Source organism: Ictalurus punctatus, chromosome 7, assembly GCF_001660625.3.
Source record: "Ictalurus punctatus breed USDA103 chromosome 7, Coco_2.0, whole genome shotgun sequence".
Taxonomy (NCBI): Eukaryota; Metazoa; Chordata; class Actinopteri; order Siluriformes; family Ictaluridae; genus Ictalurus; species Ictalurus punctatus.
The window spans coordinates 28,275,889-28,295,116 of record NC_030422.2 but is presented as its reverse complement, the minus strand read 5'-3'; the positions used below and the strand labels follow the sequence as shown (position 1 = coordinate 28,295,116).

The window sequence follows — 19,228 nt, the reverse complement described above, 5'->3', positions numbered from 1 at the left end:
CGCTGGTGGAGGAGCCACTTGTTGTAGTTCACCCCCTAATTGAGGCTTTAAAAGACTCGTCAGGCAGACGTGTGGATTGTGAAGCTCCTCTGAGCCTGAAACTAATGAGGTTAACTGTGGAATGCGCCTTCTCATACTGTTTCCATCTCCTAACTCATGTATTGTTGAGAATCGTATATGTGTGTATATGTGTGTGTGTGTGTGTGTGTCGGTTTGAGAGAGAGAGAGAGGAAGAGAGAGAAGGACCTCCACATCGCCACAATAATCAAATCTGACAAGCCTCAGCCTGTTATTTCATTCTGATGGCTAGTTCCTGGAAAACAGGGCTGTTTCGGTGTGTTTCAGTGAGACGACAGTCCCATCTCCTTCATTTTCTTCAATAAAACTCAAGCTCACATCTCGCTTTCATGTGCTGCCTTTGGCAAGCACGTAGTGCTTTTGGCCTGATGTCAGGTCGACGGCTAATGCGGCGAGTCCGACTTCAGCTCTCTGCAGGACGCTGGGGAGCTGAGCGTGCAGGTCCTAATGAGGAGGAGTGCTCTGCTCCAATCAAGCATGACCGACTAGGATCTTTACAGTGTCTGGTGATTCTACCAACGATCCTTTGCTTCTGCCTTCGGGAAGAATGTCTCTGTAACTATAGGAAAAGTTTGCGCTTTTGTGTTTGGGTATGCTTTGACTGATGCAACATCATATAATAAATCAATGAAGGAGATAGACAAGCTAAGTAATGAATAAAAACGTAGCGGTATGATGTTACGGGAAATTAATCGATGGCAGGGTGGTGTGATGCGGCCTAATGTGAAGGGTTACTGTTATCATTCTCAAAGGTGATTAATTACCTATAACAACATGCCACTAAGCGTATTATTCCCTTACTTACGTACGTCTTACGTCAAGATATCGTTTGGCAAACATACAGCGGCATGTCTTGGTTTTATAATGGTACATTATGTGGACCATTATAATGCGATATAATATGTTATTGACAGACATAAAAAGATTTCTGTTATGGTTGTAAACAAGATGTCAAACTTAGTATATATGATGCGCCATCTACTGTATCTGAAGTACGTTTACATTTATTCCTTTAGCAGACGCTTTTATCCAAAGTGACTTACAAATGAGGAAATACAAGCGAAGCGATATATCAAGCGGAGAACAATACAAGTAGTGCTACCGTACAAGAGCTTTAATTGAGTTCTAGAGAAGCAAAGTGTGAGGTGTAAGAGCCAGAGTAAGGCTTGTTTTTTTGTTTGTTTTTTAGGGGTTGGTTAGGTGTTCACGGACGAGGTGGGTCTTTAGCTGTTTTTGGAAGATGGTGAGAGATTCCGTGGTCCGGATTGAGGTTGGAAGTTCATTCCACCACTGAGGGACGGTTAGTGTGAAGGTTCTGAAAGGGATCTTGAGCCACGCTGAGTAGGCACTACTAAGCGTCGGTCACTAATCGATCGCAGATCGCGTGAGGGAACGTAAACCTTCAGGAGAGAGTTGAGGTAGGGGGCGCTGTTCCAGACAAGGTCTTGTAGGTGAGCATCAAGGCCTTGAATTTGATACGGGCGTCTACAGGAAGCCAGTGGTTTTCTCATAGGTTCTCTTGGGATTTCGGGACGAGGCGTGCTGCTGCATTCTGAATCATTTGAATGGCTTTGATGAAGCTGCCCGGGAGGCCCGAGAGTAGTGTGTTGAAATTTAATTCAAACTTTGTCATTTAAACTTTATTTTTGTTATATTTAAGTGTATTTGGCTTAAAGAAATTGATTTATCAACTTAAAAATTGAGAGGTAATTCGTTTCCTCAGATTTTTTGAGTTAAATTATTATCCGGTTTTACAGTTGTTACGCTCCCGCTGGCAGGTGGCACTGCGGCGCGGCTGTAGAGAGCGCGCGTGCACGAGACGGAACTGTTGCATATGGACACGTGCCTTTGTTTTGGTTTTGGTTCTCCTTCTGTTTAAGCATTGGTTGATGTTTGAGGGTGTGTCGTGATTTGCCCCAGCTGTCTGTGTTTTAGTTTGATTGTGTTTGCCATTTAAAGCCTGCGTGTTACGTTGTACTTCGCGCAGTATTATTTGAACCACTGAATGTAATGATGAATACGTTACGCACGCTAAGCGGTCTTATTTTCGTGTCCTGCTCTCGTTCCATGCCTCGACTTTAGTTCTATGTTTAACCTCGTTGATCTTGTCCAGTGTAGACTGCGTTTCCTGTCTTTTGTCTGCTTGTCCTGTTTACGAATAAAGACATCGATCTGCACCTGCTTCTGTCTCACCTCCGGTTTTGAAACAACAGTGCTCTTGCATTTAATGTTATTTAAAATAGTAAAGTATTTTTTTTGTTGTTGACTACTGCGCTGGTTGAGTAACAACCTTAAAAACTTAGCCTTTTAGGCCTAAAAGTAGGACTTTAAGGCTTAATAATTGTCCCGTAATCTTTTCGATGGTTCTGTAATGGATCGTTATGAGTCCTTAGCTTCCTAAAATGGTTCCACTTGGAGATCTCTCTGATAAGAAAACACTCAGTTGTTCTAAAAAGGCAAAAAAAAAAAAAAAAAAACACTAGTAGATTGAACCCTTCTAGAGTGTAGCCTTTGTAAAGCCTATTGTGCATCAATAAGGTTCTCAGTAGAGTGCATTCTAAACGGGAATTATGTGGAACCTTTTCTAAAAGTGGTCTTCCTATAGCCTTTGGTTATAAAGGTTATACAAAAAAAAACCTTTAAAAGTTTCCCAAATGGGATAATATATATATTTTTTTTTTTAAAGTGTCCATACCGTTCAGTGACTACTCTAATGTGTTCACCTGTTCCGTGTCTCTGATTAGTTACAGTTGTTTCTGTTCATCCATGTGAAGTCTTAGAACCTTGTTTCTCAAGTATGGTGTTTTTTTGGTCCTAAGCCTCAGCTGATGATTGTGTGTAAAGCCTACCCTTAATAAAAAAGCATCTTACATTTGCAAACTTGCATCCTGCCTCCCACTACTGCACATTGCACAAAGTACCCTTTAAGAACCCTTTTTTTTTTTTAAATCCTCATTAATTGAGCAGAATATATATTTAAGTATCATAATATAATCAATAATACTTAAAGAAACTGACGGCAAAATATGCTAACCGCTTAACTTCAGAATTCCTTTAATAACATTTCACCTGCCGGATTTCTCTGTTGCGTCTATCTTTTTTATGCACATGATAAATGTTATGTATATCTTTTTAAAAGCACTCAAATAATACATAAGCATATTAAGGTTCCTCTGAGCAAAGAACCAGCTTTGAAATGGCATTTCCTAATTCCCCAGTGTCTGGCACAAAGCAAACACATTGCTCATTTTTAATTCATGAAGATTTACTCAAAGCCCTGTGATGTTAGGAAAATGCAACCAAGCAAATTCATGTCGAGTCATTGAGTCTTCGTTATATGAAATAACAGCGCAGGGCCTTAACGGATGTTACAAGGCAATGGTGGTGCAAGGTTAAGTCTTTAGGTTACTGGTCAGAACTTTGGGGGTTCAAGCCCCAGTGCTGCCACTGTTGGGCTCTTGAGCAAGACCCTTAACACTCTCTGCTCCAGGGGGCGCTGTATCATCTCTGACCCTGACTTCCTGCTATTATGGGGTATGTGAAGAAAAGAATTTCATTTCACTGTGCTGAAATGTATATGTGACAAATATTTTTCTTCTTCTTCTCCTCCAGCCGGAAGAGTATAGCCCATTAGCTAGCACACTTACACCAGCCGCTACTGATAAATCCCAAATCAGCAAACCCCAAACAAACACACGTGAATGTCAGTGGAACCGTGTGAGATAAGGCAAGTGCGGAATAATATTTGATTAAGTTAATCCAGTTTCCTGACACGTGCGTTACATTCAACACTGAGGCAGGATGGACGTGTCTCAGTGTTGGACGATAGACTCCATCTGTTTTAAAATATTCTGATGTCCGTGTATTCCTTCCTTCCCTTTCCTTCCTTTCCTTTCCACCCTTTTCTTCCTTCATTCCTTCCTCTCTTTCTAATTTTCCTCACTTCCTTACTTCCTTTGTTGCTTTATTTCTTTTCTTTTTTGTCTTCCTTCCTATCTTTCATTTCTTCCTTTCCCTTCCTTCCTTCCTTCCTTCCTTCAATCTTTTCTTTATTTCCGCAGTAACTATGGAAAGTTACAGAGGAACAATAAGAAATTCTCTGCTTGAGCTAAACCTAACAAACGTTTACGTTATCAGATGAAAGTCACACAAACCCAAAGCCAAACCTGCCGTCCTTGACAGAACTGACATTAAACAATGCTGGAGCAGCAGTGAGACGGGTGCAGGCCGTACCAGTGGTGCTCGATTCCCTCCGCTCTGCACACCGGCCTGCATTTTCTGCTCTAACATGCCCACGCTGACTCAGGGAGCAGTGTTGATTATTTCAACCGGGGGGAAAACAGTTGAATATCCTCAGCAGAGACCCAGAATCGACAAGAACTGGCCAAAAACCAGTAGCGAAAATTATTTATATTAGGTTAGCTGATATAGGAGTAAATTAGTGCAAGATAACTGTGTACACTGTTACTTATCCAGTACACCTTTCTTTAAAGTTATGAATGTGTGTATGTGTGTGTGTGTGTGTGTGTGCACGTGTTCATTTTTTTTTTGTTATATTCATGTAAGCTCAAGAAAATACAAAAGAAATGCATAAAATAATATATTTTTAAACATTTTTTTTAAGATTAGGCCAAAATCTAGAAACAAGTAAAAAAAAATAATTCCCTATGTATGTATAGTAGTTATATCATACACTTTCTGTCAAACTGTCAATCAAAGTAGTGTGCTTATGTTCCCCTGACCGACAGTTCTGTAGATAACCTAATTTAAGACCGGGGGTGGAGGGGTAACCCTCTCGACTGTATCAGTGGGTCATTCTGGTACCTGTATGTCTGGGTTGTGTCCTCCCTTTCCTGGGGGTGTGTGTTTTGTGTATTTTGGGGGTTAATGAGACTGTTGTGAAACGTGTTTCTCCCAGTATATCTTTTTGTGGTATAAGAGAATGTTTGTTCTGTGTTATTGTTTTATTTTGACGCTTAAGGATGGTTTAGGTGAAATACGTCTGTATCAAATGGTTAATATCGAGTATACGTGTGTGTTACTATGTGGGGGATTTCGTTTTGTGTAACTACAGTGTTAGAAAAAGCATGATGGTTGAATGTATATCATAATATATATATGAGTAGAATGTTTGATTGTGAAATAAATGAAAACAACTGTTGATTACGTGTTTGGGAGAACGGCGTGACTTTGAATAAACATTTACTGAAATAAAACCCCTGAAGCAGATAAACCGTCGATATGGCCAAAGAAATTAAAAAAAAAAAAAATGTTTTTACACCCCTTCTAAACATAACCCTTTAGGAGGTAAAACGTTTAAAAGGGCTGTTTAAATGAATCGTGCGTTTTGTTTCAACTGTAAACAAGTTTTCAGAAAATGGTTCGCTAACGAGGATACTTACACAGAACTGTCGCTAAATACATAAGTGTTTGTCTAGGCTTTGACATCCCATGTCCCGCTGGCTGACAGTCAAGTCGTGTACATTTATGACCTCTGATACACTGAACGTGTGATCTTTCCTGGCAGTTGTCTGTCTATGTGAGACAGAGACATATGATTTCTGGTATTTTTGCTGAACAGAATGCTTACAAATGTGTTTATGTTAACGAACTAAGGCGAGGGTCGTGCATGTCAGTGCTTAAATAATGGTTAAGACGTTGAAACTCTGCAACTATCTGTTACACGGTCTGCTCCGAGAAATCCTAATACCCCTAATGCTAATAAGATGGCCTGTTGAAATGAGAGAGGACCTGACTTCTGCTCCAAGAAAAAAACCCACGATGTTAGTTTGACATTTTCTTCATGAAGATATTGTAAAGACGTCGTCGTTTAACCCCGAGCAGGGCGTCAACAACTCCGAGGATCGTCTCTTAAGTCCGAGGGTTCTTTAGGAGGTAGAAAAAACACTTAAAGATGATGTTTTAAAAGAAACGGGTGTTTCGTCCGTAATGGTAAAAAAGAAAAATGGTTGTACTCCAATGTGAAATAAATGGGTGGAGACACACTGAGTACATATCTGTTCCACAGTCTATAAGGATCCCCATCATTAATGTAGTGTGAAAAATGTACACACCCTCCGTGACTACGTTACTCGAGGTTTAAACGTTTTTATTTTGTGATGGCAACGAGACAAAGCTCTTGTACACTTGGTTTCTGGTGATTTTAGAATTAGGCCCCAACTGTCAAATATGTTTTGTGAGTGTCTTTGTCAGGCAAAAGACTGAGTGTCACCCCCCCCCCCCCCCCCACACACACACACACACACACACACACACACACACACTATTATAACTACTATTTATGCATTTGTTTGTATGTTTATCTTAAATGACAAGCAAATAAATAAACAAATACGTACACTTTGACAAAAAAAAAGAACCTTGACCCAAAGTGTATGTATGCTTTTAATTTATTTGTTTATAGGTGTATGTTTATGTAATACATATTGAATCAATTCCATTCAATACACACATTTATTATATTTAAACATTTTTAATTATCCCACAGTATAAGATTAAATAAAAACACACTTCACACAGTGTTATTATTATTATTATTATTATTATTATTATTATTATTATTATTATTATTATTATTATTATTATTATTCAGAGGTGGTACAGGGTTATACATATAATAAACGAGCTTTTGACTACACAGGGAAAATAAAAAAAATATCAAAAATAAGAAAAACAAATCTCTTACATATTTAATGTTAGTGTTTAGTGACGTTTCTAAAACTAGATTAGACAACAGAATTTTATTTACAAGAAATGGGGGGGGGGTGGAAATCGCTGCATAGTTTTCAAGAATTTTCAGTCTTTACTGAAGTGACCTAGTGGGCGTGGTTTATTTAAACCCCGCCTCCAGCTCGCGTCCTTCATTTCAGTCTCGCGGGGCTGATACCCTCTGTGGCACCGGGATAAATCCCCGTGCAGGGCGCGCGCTGCACAATGTGTGAGTGTGACGCTTCCTCTCCTGCGCTCGTGCATCCTTCAGCACACACACCCGCTGTTCGTACGTGAGTGTTTATTATTATTATTATTATTATTATTATTATTATTATTATTATTATTATTATTATCACGCTATTGAATAGCCGAATGCAGCATTTAAATGAGCTTTGCATTAAAAAATCTGCCTACTGTTGAGCTGGTTACTTAACAGCAACTCTTAGCATGTTTATTATGACATAATCTACCTAATTATTATTATTATTATTATTATTATTATTATTATTATTATTATTATTATTATTATCACTATTATTTAAAATTTAATTTACCTAATTGAAAAGCTAAATAACAATAATAATAATAATAATAAAATAATAATAAGCACATGTTTATGACTATGGTAGTTAAAATGATCAGGTTCTCCAAGCTTCTTACATGCTTTAATTACAAACAATAAGACTATGGAAAATGCAGGAAGAATTAAAAATGATAATAATTTGTCCAGTGGACTGAAGCTCTGTGAAGTCAGAAAGAAGGAGCTGAAACTACAATGCTAACATTTGTGTTTTTCTTTTAGAGATAAGACTTATATATGTATTCAGGTACGGGGAGACGTGTGTTATCATGTACAATGCCATAAAGGACAATATTTTCTTAGGCTGAAGAGATTGTATACTTTATCACAAACGTGTGATTGTGTCAGGAGATGTAGTGTGGTTGTGTAAGGATTGAGAATTAAACTATGTTAATATATGTGAGAACAAGATTTTAAGGGTTTGGGCTTTATGCTTACTAAAGGTAAAATAATTGTGATTAGTCGTTAATTGTTCATGTTTACCGTTATAATCTTTTATGGTTGTTTACAGGGGTGGCACTGGTGATCTAGGCAGAAGCAAAATACTCATCTGCATCCATAGAAAATCTGTGTAGGGCCTGGGTAGAATCTCTACTGGACATAAACGGCACAAAATATCATAGCTAACAATATTAGGCTACATCTTATGATATACTGTAGCACTGACCCTTGATTCAGTATCTTTATCTGTAGCAAATAACACACTGAAGAAATCCAATGCTATGCTGCCACATAATGGATATCGACAACGTTAAAAAAAAATAATAATAATAATAATCTGAACAATGTATTCTCATCTGTTTGTTTGTTGTGTTCAGTAAGAACAGGGAATAGTTTGCTTCTGTGGTAGCTACTGTAGCTAAACTCACTTGTGCTTGCATGACATTACAATTGTGGACATTCCTCATTGGACAGTTGATGAAAAGAGCGTTCATATTTCAAATTTCCCAGAGGTGTAGTGGGTGATACTTTATTCTTCAGCCAATCATGGTGAGATTTACCAAATCACTCAGTTTCACATAGTATGACATTGGTAACTGGACTGACAACAACAACAACAATAATAATAATAAGAAGAAGAATAATAAGAAGAATGTTTTACTAGGGCGCCCATGCTTCATGCTAGGGTATCACTGGCCACCCCTTAGCTAGGCCCATGTATTAAATGAAAACACAAGCTATCTTAAAAGTTTTAGAGATCAAGGGCGCAATGTAAGATATAGCAGTGCAGTATTGAAAATCTGTATTGTTTATATGAGCGAAAGGAAGATAGACACCAGGACAACCCAAGTAGGACAAAGCGATTAGAACACAGCAAAACTATTTCAGTTTGAGTTGACATTTAACAACGCATAATTAATGACCTGAAACGGTTTGATTAGAATCAAGCCTCAGGATGAGAAACCCAATCTCACCAGGTAGTAGCAGTGCTGAATGGCTGAACATTGGTGTATGAACTGAATGGTGGCTTGTTTTTCTTTTTCCCTCCAGGTGCCTACAATTGTGCAGATGTGAGAGCATCATGGCAGCTTTTAAAGGCATTTGGACGAAAGCATTCTGGCGTGCGGTCTCTGGTGAATTCTTAGCCACGTTAATCTTTGTACTTATTAGTCTCGGCTCAACCATCAACTGGGCACCGGACAAGGAGAATCCGCCACCTGCTGACCTGGTGCTCATCTCGCTCTGTTTTGGGTTGAGCATCGCTACCATGGTGCAGTGTTTTGCTCATATCAGTGGAGGCCACATAAACCCGGCGGTCACTGCTGCCATGCTAGTCACGAGAAAGCTCAGTCTCGCCAAGGCCTTGTTTTACATACTTGCACAGTGTTTGGGCGCCATCACCGGGGCAGGGATTCTCTTCCTGGTTACACCAAGTGCTGTTCAAGGCAGTTTAGGAGTTACAACAGTAAGATGTGCTTTATGCTCAGACTTTTTCAACGTGGTTTAGTATTATTTAGACTGAACTTTTTTATATTAGCCACTGTCTGTATGCCACAAATGATTCTATGACCCAGATCTGGAAATACAAGACAATTCTTACCCTGCGATCACACTTGCAAGCAACAGGCAACCATTGATCAAACATAATTCGAATTGAGATTTCTATGCCAATTCGGTAATAGCCGATAAAGTGACAAATCCAAATAACTGGCTCGATTGAATCCTCAGACCAATCCTATGACACGTGAGGTCCGAAGTTTCTTCAGTTCTCCATGTTAGTTCCTACCTGCAATTAGTTCCTATTTAAATGGACACTATACACCTACAAGAGACAAACTACAAGCATGGGCGACTTGTTACTTGATAGTGTGAACGTAGGGTGATGCACACATCATGATTTTGATTTGAGAAACACTGGTTTAAGACTCATAGTGAATGTATGGATTTGGTCAATCAGCTGCTCTGAACTGGATTACGTACTATGTACCTGCAAACCTGTTCTCTGTCTTTGATCAGGTGAAATCAAGTATCTCAGTGGGTCACGCCCTGGTTGTGGAGCTGCTGATCACGTTTGAACTTGTCTTCACCGTGTTCGCCACCTGCGACAACAAACGAAATGACCTCAAAGGTTCAGCCAGCCTCGCCATCGGTATTGCCGTAGTCATCGGCCATCTTTTTGCGGTTAGTCAACATACGACTCCAGTGGGAATTTTCGGTGCTGATCCATCTCATCAAGCAGTATTGAGTGCTGTAAGGTTTGGTAAAGCAGTGGGGACAAAAACCCCAGCAGCTTCCTGTTTGAAAATTCTAAGAAATTTTGAGATCAGCCCTTCTGCACATCTTGGATCTAAGCCTTCATCACACAACACATAACATATCTTTATTACAGTATCTGGATACAAGATACTTTGTTTGTTATGTTGCCTTTGCGGATAGATCCGAAGGCAAAGGGTTGTCTGCTATTATAAATGAAGTAGATCTAGTAGATTAACTAAAAGTAGATCTGTTGCAGGATTAAACTGCTCCAAAATCTTTAAAAACAATTCTCATTCGGAGACCTCTGACGTCTCTCGGTGTTACCTGAACAGTCGGTGCGACCATAGCAACTGACTCCCAAAAGTCAATTCTCTATGGAGTTTCCTCATAGCCCTGCCCAGATACAGCACTATCAAACACATCACTTTGTTTCTTCTTCCCCTTGGTGTTTCTTGGCTTTTCCTTTGAAATGTTCGAACAAATTAAGATTTAGACTGAGTTTGCCAATTTAGACACTTAAGAGAAAGGTGTTAAGCAGCATTGTCTACCGGGAAATACAGTTAGCCAGCTCATTTGATTCTGTAAATGAGTTTATTTCATTCCACAAGCTCATCAGGGAGTTTATACCAGCAAAGCTGCAGCTTGAGTATGGAAACACTGAAACGAGGTGTCATGAATATGTCTACAATGCAAGAAAAACAATAAAATACATTTTATAATTTTATAATTAGGCTTTTTTTATTCTGTACAGCACTGTATCAGCGCTCCTCGATAAGAGTACGGATTGGAAAGGAGATCTTGTTTCTATAATTTTCCATTAGAATGTAAGCGATGAACAGAAATACCAGGGTCTTGCATGTCTGGAATGCTAATGACTTGTACCATGAAGCCACACCCATATCTCAAGTTGTGTCCTGTTGCAGATCCCTTACACCGGAGCCAGCATGAACCCTGCTCGCTCTTTTGGACCTGCAGTCATCACGTTAAGCTGGGAAAGCCACTGGGTAAGAAAAAAAAAACAACAAAAAAAAAACAGCAGCCATCTTGCTTGATCACTACTTGGTACTCTGAGATACAGCATTGCATATATTCTGAAATCATTCATTAACTATACATTTGTAGTAATTTTACAACCACAGTTTTACCACTTGTTATAGCATGCTAAAGTTGAACCCATGTACTACCTCAGAATTTAGCCAGGAGCATAATTATGCCATATGGGAATGCTATGGGAATGCAGAGAAGGTACCACTAAGTGTAATCCAATAAGGTCACATATCCACGTCCTCCTGCCAGGAACAATTAATTTGATCTCTCGGTGCTCCAGAGCATGGCTACCTTTATATAAGGTTGATAAGGCAATCAAAATGTCGCTACTGATACCAGGTTACTTGAAATGACAAATGAAATGTTGACAGATTCTTGCCAATACTCCTGAAGCCAATGGAGTAGGGGGTGATCAGTTCAATACTTGGTGAATTGCAGCATTACAGCTCATTTTGTTTGAACCCAATCTCAGCCATCACTCTAGTTCTGTACAGTTTCACCACATAACTGGGGAAGGATACGTGCCAAACACTGTTCAGTTGTCTATACCATGAATGGAGTAACTAAGCATTAAATCTTGTTTGGAATTTATTGATCATGGGGACATCTTTCTTTTTTTAACCTATACTGGAGGGCTGATATGATAACAGTGGCAATCCATCGATGTCTGAAATTACAGGTAGTTTTTTTTTTTTTTTTTTCCATTACACCAGCACAGCTGGTTCAACTCATCAAGGGTATGGTAAATATCATATGAGATAATTAGCACTGGGACATAGTAGCACACCCTTGCAGCTCTGGGACCATAGCCATAGGCCATGACCTCAGTCCAAGAGCTTAATGTTTGGGGGTTTACATAAAGCAGAGACAGAACTAGCCAAGCAGAATTTAAAAAAAAACTTCTCACAAGACCACTGGGAAAGTGAACCACGAACCGGGTATTCTACATTTCTCTGCCCCTTATAGGTACATACTGATGACTGGTTAAAGGAAGAAAACAACATAAAGTGTCAGGGCACCAGATACCACTAGAGCAGCTTCAGTGCACCTTGTTATATACTCTACAAATATAGTCTCTGGAACAGTTCTGGAGCAATGAACACCCTTCTTTACTTTGATGGTGTTCTGATGATGGTTGTGGAGCACTGTTGTTCCAAGGTCTCCACAGGTGTTCATGTGGGTTGAGATCTGGTGACTGCATATGATTTACAATGTTGTTATCCTCATCAAAACATTCACTGAGCCTCTGGATGGAGGTGGGATCATCAAGGAAGAGACCACTACCATCAGGACTTTATCATAAGATAACGGTGATCAGTCAAAAGAACGTTGTATTGATTGCCAGTAACACTTCCCTTTAACAAGACAAGTGGACCCCAAACCATTACAGAAAAAAATTAATGAATGCCTCCCAGAGCATAGAAGAGCTACCACCCCCCACCCCCCTTAATTTGTCACTTGTCTGTACATATTGGGCTGTAGTGGCTGTAAGTATTTGTTGTTCTTTGACCCCATTTCCCATCCATGCCCATGCACATGAAGCCCCAACTCCCAGAATCTATAGTGGCTATTGTTAATTCATGTTAGTAGCAATCTAACTTTCTGTCATCTCGTTCTGCATAGCCAGTTATGACAAAACTGACACACAAAACAAACATACTAATTTGTTGATGTAAGAATAGTTTGAAATGCCTAGGAAAAGATTGAGTTTATAGTTTATTTTAAACACTCAGATCATTGATTAAGGAATAACTTCCAATGACTTGGATAAGACCTACATTTTCTTTTAACAAGCAGGCTTTTTTTTTTTCCACAAGCCATTGGATCCCTTTGATCCCAATCACAGGACAACCTTCCCCATTTTCACCCTGACAGTGGGGCTGTGGATAATCCATTGCTAGCCTGCCTGGCTAATCAGGTGCTAATCCAAGCACTGCTTGTTTCATTCTATTTGGCCAATAACTACAAAGTTAGCTATACATACCTGGACTATACTACCCATCCTAATAATGTAGTGATCTGTTGCTGTGGTCAGAGGCAACCTGAGTGTAAGAAACAGATTACTACAGTATGTGTGCTGCTATAATTAAGAATGGTGTCACATTACCCATATGTTCCCAATGACTCGGCAACATCACTTGGGCCCAGCCTGTTACATAAGACTATCAAACCCTGTGTGCAGAATGTGCTCAGAAAAAAAAAATTGAGGAATGGGAACTAGGGTCAAATCCATGAAGTGCTATGTAACCCAGAATAAGCATGATAAGACTTCTCAATGAGACATTCAGTACGTTTACATGGACAACAATAATCCGATATTAACCTTATTAAGACGATACTCTGATTAAGACCCTAGCATGTAAACAGCAATTTTTAATCACCTTAATCCGATTAAAGTCATACTTGAAGTAAACACAAATCAAATTAAGACATGTAGAGTAATTCCTAAATAGTCGCATTATCGACGTGCGTTACAGACATGTACACACCTTAATCACACTATTAACGTCGTGTGGGAGATTTCACCGCATTGTGCGACAGGACACGTACACACACGGCAGCGCTCAACCGTTTTATGGCAAACAAGAGAGCACGGCTGCATCCCAAACCGTATATCAGCTACTACATAGTATGTTAGTACGCGGTTTGGGACGCAGCCCACGGCTTCAAGCAGTCGTCTATTGGCACGTACAGCACGACAAATAATTAACTGCAATTGAAGCTTCCGTAAAATTAAACATGAAACACTTAAAAACTGTATACGGTTCCGTAACGAAGACCAACTGTATGTCGATACGTGAAATCCTGGAGGGAACGTCGGACGGCGTGGCGCGTGCCGTTAATCGATCTATGTTCTATAACACATAAAACAGGAACATAAATGAAATATTCTAAAAGTGACTCATGTAAACACTTTAATCGGAATATTATACGTCTTATTCAGAATAATGTAAAATGTAAAAATAATCTTTGACACAGCAGGGTATTAGATGCACTAATTAGAGTTAAACACAGAACAGGTGAAAACAATCAGACAACAAACCAATGACAGGACAGGGGAGGAGACAAGACTAGAACAGAAGCCAAAACAAACACGAGTAACTGGTAAAGAATGGTACCAAACTTTTATGTGTATAGTGGAAATATGAACATGCTGTCTTAGAAACAAGAGCTCCAAAAGTCTTCTGGATAGTTAAGGGTTCTTTGTTTCATAAAGGATTTCTACTTGGAACCATCTTTAAATCCCCACTGCTGTAGGGTTCACATATATGCTTTAGGGGTTCCCCTTGAGACTCATGACAAAGAACCCTTTAGTGTTCTAGATTTAACCATTTCTTTTCTAAGAGCATTGGTTGTTTCAGGATGAGGGGTGGAGCCATGTGACAGTAGTACAGGGAATCACCTACTGTACCACAGCTTGGTTAAAATATGGATAAACCTTTAAATTAATTTTAGAAAATATGTATTGATTAAAAGTTGTAAAGTATTGTTAAAAGTTCTTAACTTGCTAAAGAGCTTATGCTGTAGAGTTTCAGAAAGAACCTTAGAGTGTTCTGCCAGAAGGACGAACTGAATTATTCTATAGAGTTCTACGTAGATTTAGGCTTTTTGGGGGGATTTAAATTTTGGAGATACATTTTCATAGACCTTTATAATAAAAAAGGCTCCTCAGTGGTTCTTTAGGTGAGGTATGGGTTTTTAGCTTCCTAAAGGGGGCATCAGACAAAGAACCTTGTAAGGTTCCTCCAGATGGATAAGCTGAAGACCCAATGGTGTATGTGTTGGTAAGGTTCTTTGGATGGTTAATGGTTCTAGTTCAGTATTGTACACTCTTAGGTAAACTGTTTCTCATGGGTTCTTTGGGTGGATCCTGCTTTTGGTTGGGTAAACAAGTTCTATTTTTGGACAAACTGAAGAACCCATTGAGGTGCTAGATTTAACCCTGTGTACTTTACAAAGCTAGCAAATGTAATGCTTGTTCTACCTTTCTTGTAGGTGTATTGGGTCGGGCCCATTCTAGGTGGCATTCTGGCAGCTGCAATGTACGAGTACCTGTACTGTCCAGACACTGAACTGAAGAAATGCTGCAAAGAGATGTTCATCAAAGATTCATCCGGAAAATACAAAGAGGTGGAGTGTTCCAACAGCCAGCATGCTGGAGAGCCAGATGATATTACGATCAGCCCCGTTTCTTCTTCAGATATGGAGAAAGGGGAGAAAAAGGAGGCTTTACTGGATGTCCCGGGTGACGGGTTGTCCTCTGTATGACTAGCAGTCATGCTGGTGAAGGAGACCAATGTGTAACATGTCTCCATCATCAGTATGCCAAGGGATTCTGAACTTTATCCAATGCTAATGTGGCTAACAATGAATGAAATCATGCTGGTTGATGATCACTAAAAGCATGCTGGAACCACTTTACCTAAATATATTGTATATACTAAATTTATCTTCATTATTAACACAGCATTTTTGGCTTTTGGCTTGTCCCCAGGAGAACCCGTCCTTCCAGCACATCCAGCAAAGTGTATTTGAGCTGACATGTGTCCTACTTGTGTTCAGTTCAACACAAGAACTCTGCAAGTTTCTTCTAGGGGCGTAACACAATGCCAACCCAAAGTGGGCGTTGCCTAAATAGGACAGTTTTTTATTTATTTATTATTATTTTTTTTATTATTGAACCCTACCAATCTGCTCCTCAAAGCCCTCAATAAAACTTAAAAATGCCAGGACTGTCAGCATGTCCTGTGAATTCTAACAGTTCCTCACCCTCAGCTACATCACTCATGACTGGTCTCATCTCAAGACCTTTTTTTTAAAAAAAAAAAAAATCCCTCTCACACAGTTATTATTTTTATTTATCTGCCTGCAATATATTCTAACAAATTTGATTCATTCTGTTTCCCAAAATAAAAACAAACTAGCAGCCTAATTTAAACCACCTCAATCCTGACCAGGCAGTCAGGGTTGAACGAATGAACGCTGTATGTCCGTGTTAATGAACGTTATGCTTTCTTGTCCACCATCACAGCCATGTCTGACTGATAATATTCCCCACACTCTTCATCCAATCATCTTCATACTATAAAAATCCCACTAATCCAGCTCTCACCCCGACCTAACTGGATTAAATTCACAACGTGTATAGAAAGCTGATTCTGTGCTTATTAAGAAAATTACAGCACACTGCATTAACTGAAATAATAATAATGATAATGTATGGAGTCAGGGACTACGGCAGCTCAGTAGGATCATCATGTTGAAAAGCCTCAGTTTATTGCTGTTAGCATCGAATTTTAGATCTAGACTGTATTTTGCCAAGCAATCACCTCAAAATATATATTTTTTCTTTTTTTGTTTTTGCTTCTCAAACAACCGGTTGCAAAAATCTATATAGTCAATGTACCACGCCCCACTTTCACTGACCCAAGCTCTCAACACTTAACAATCAGTGGAAGCTAGCTGGAATTGTTGGCTAAAATGATGAATGCTAACCTCCATAATCTGTCATAAATAACTGATAGAATGCGCAATATGGGAACTCGCAAGATTGACTGATTTCTAATAAGTATTGAATGAATTATTAGCACTGAATGACTTGGCAGCTAATACTGTATGTTGATTCTTTTATCACTCTGGATTTGTCTCACGTTGCCCTGGAGCAGCATTAGCTTTCAATTTTGTTCTAAATGTAATATTAACTTAAATTTAAACAACAAATTATGTGATTATTTGAAAGTTGTGTATAGATTAGAATATATTTCAGATACAGTGCCCTCTACTAATATTGGCACCGTTGGTAAATAGGAGCAAAGATGGCTGTGAAAAATTGTCTTTATTGTTTAACTTTTTGATCTTTTTTTTTAACAAATTCACAAAAATACTCTGCTCTGTTGAATATCAAACAATTGCAAGCAAAACACAGGTTTATCAAAAAATATCTTTGTTGAATATATGTTGAATATAGGTGAATATAGGTGTGCAACAATTATTTGCACCCCTACTAATTCATATGAAAAAAAAATATATTTGGAGTATATTGATATTGATATTTTATATTTTTTTAGTACAGCTGGGTGACTAGGAACAGGAAATGTTCAACCATGACTTCCGGTTTCACAGGGGTATAAACATGAGGTAACACACAGGCCAAATTCCCTTAGTCATTCATAACAATGGGTAAGACCGAGGAATATAGCTGTGATGTGCAGCAAAAGGTTGTTGAGCTTCACAAAATGGGGCGTGGCTATAAGAAAATAGCTCAAGCATTGAAAACGCCCATTAACACCATCAGGGCAATAATTAAGAAGTTCCAGTCAACTGTAAATGTTATGAATCGACCTGGAATTGGACGTGTGTCTATATCGTCTCGACGCACTGTGAAGAGGACGGTTCGAGTGGATAAAAAATCTCCAAGGATCACAGCTGGAGAATTGCAGAAGTTAGTTGTGTCTTGGGGTCAGAAAGTCTCTAAAACTACAATCTGAAGTCACCTCCATCACCACAAGTTGTTGGGAAGGGTTTCAAGAAAATAGCCTGTACTCTCATCCAAAAACAAACTTGAGCGTCTTCAGTTTGCCAGACATGACTGGAACTTCAGACCCCTTGCCATGTATTCTCCAAACTCATCAGGCATTATAGAAGAAGACTCAGAGCTGTTATCTTGGCAAGGGGACGTAGCACAAAGTATTGACTAAAAGGGTGCCAATAATTGTTGCACATCTATTTTTAAAAAAATATATTTTGTGATAAACCTGTGTTGTGTTTGCAATTGTTTGATATCCATGAGAGCAGAGTATTTTTGTGATTTTTTTTTTAAACAAAAGATCGAAAGGTTAAACAATAAAGACAAATTCTCACAGCCTTCTTTGCTCATATTTACCAAGGGTGCCAATATTAGTGGAGGGCACTGTACATAAAAACACCTTCAATACAGGAAATGTAGACAAAGTGGATGAACAAAATGGGACAATATATAATTTCTCTTTTGTCATAATTCATAGACACATTTATTCATGTATTAATTCCGTAATTTCTTTGTCGTATGACTGCAGTATGAATGTTACGAGTACCAAAGTCCCCTGGAAATGTTTTTCTTTCTTTCTTTTTTTTTTTTTTGCATCTACATTACTCCTTTAAATGCTTTGTTGTAGAGAAATGATTTAAGATCAGCCATCATAGCCATGGTAGATTTCATTATGTTTAAGGTTTATGGACTGCAGGACCAAATACAGATAAGCGGTTAGTATACAGTGTTAAAACCTGCTTCTGTGGAATATAATGTTGCACAGACTATCACACACTTCCGTCTCACAGCTCCATAAGCTATTGAACTGCATTTCTATGATAATCAGAGGTGTATTATCATCATCATTGTATAATTTTGGCTTAAATTTGTCTCAAACTGAATTAAAATTGTCTTATGATTATATCAAGAGAAGATGTCGTTTCTTTACAGAACAGTGGCACACCTCAAGAAAATGTTTTTTTTTTTTTTTTTTTTTTTGGGGGGGGGGGGGGGGGGTGATCTGGCAAAAGGAATTAACATTGTCTCAATGTCCTCTGATCTTCACCCCCTCTGAGCACTGAGAGAATGAGAAATGAGATGAAAGAAATGAGATAAAGACATGAGATGGGAGTTTAATGGAATTGGTATTTTCATGCGCAAAATTTCGGAAGTCCAGATCAGATTGAATCACTATCAGTAATAAAGCTGAAATAATGATCGGTTTAAGAAAGAAAAACAAGAGGATTCAAACAGCTCTCTCGACTGTGAGTGGATGTCACATTGTGTGCTGGTGAACGTCCCAAAAATAGACGTGTTGTTATTTTTAGTTGCATTGCAGCATTGGAATATTGGCAGTGAGATATGTTGTAAGTCTCCTTGTGGTCCATCAATCTGCTTAGGATTTTGGTTTGTCAGAGAAGTACAAGGCACATCAAATTACAAGGACACATACTATCAGGCAGTAAATACAGTTTAAAAAACGCTAGTATTTGTGGGATCCAGCTCACTGCTTGTCTGCCGATGCGGCTTACTTTCTTCCTTAGATTACGTCCGATCTATCTCCACAGGTTTGATCTCCACATTGG

At 38.8% G+C, this 19,228-nt stretch overlaps 1 protein-coding gene across 2 annotated transcripts; it reads left to right on the top strand.

Annotated features, from left to right (window-relative positions):
• Positions 1–6,978: 6,978 nt before the first annotated feature.
• Positions 6,979–18,566, top strand: LOC108267324 (aquaporin-4). 2 transcript variants are annotated; one of them, XM_017471354.3, is made up of 5 exons: positions 6,979–7,096; positions 8,882–9,296; positions 9,848–10,012; positions 11,011–11,091; positions 15,131–18,566. In XM_017471354.3, the coding sequence occupies exons 2-5, from the start codon at positions 8,913–8,915 to the stop codon at positions 15,401–15,403; spliced, it is 903 nt and encodes a 300-aa protein (XP_017326843.1). In that variant the 5' UTR covers positions 6,979–7,096; positions 8,882–8,912; the 3' UTR covers positions 15,404–18,566. The 2 variants fall into 2 exon arrangements, with proteins under 2 accessions (XP_017326843.1, XP_017326842.1); XM_017471353.3 differs by having other exon boundaries at positions 6,997–7,100.
• The last annotated feature ends 662 nt before the right edge of the window (positions 18,567–19,228 follow it).

What these genes read in the sequence shown, in the direction of transcription:
- LOC108267324 (XM_017471353.3), top strand. Translation starts at nt 7,033, where the DNA reads ATGTGTGAGTGTGACGCTTCCTCTCCTGCGCTCGTGCATCCTTCAGCA. An exon ending in CACACACCCGCTGTTCGTAC is followed by an intron (nt 7,101 to 8,881) that starts GTGAGTGTTTAT and finishes TTTTCCCTCCAG; the next exon opens with GTGCCTACAATTGTGCAGAT. An exon ending in TCATCGGCCATCTTTTTGCG is followed by an intron (nt 10,013 to 11,010) that starts GTTAGTCAACAT and finishes GTCCTGTTGCAG; the next exon opens with ATCCCTTACACCGGAGCCAG.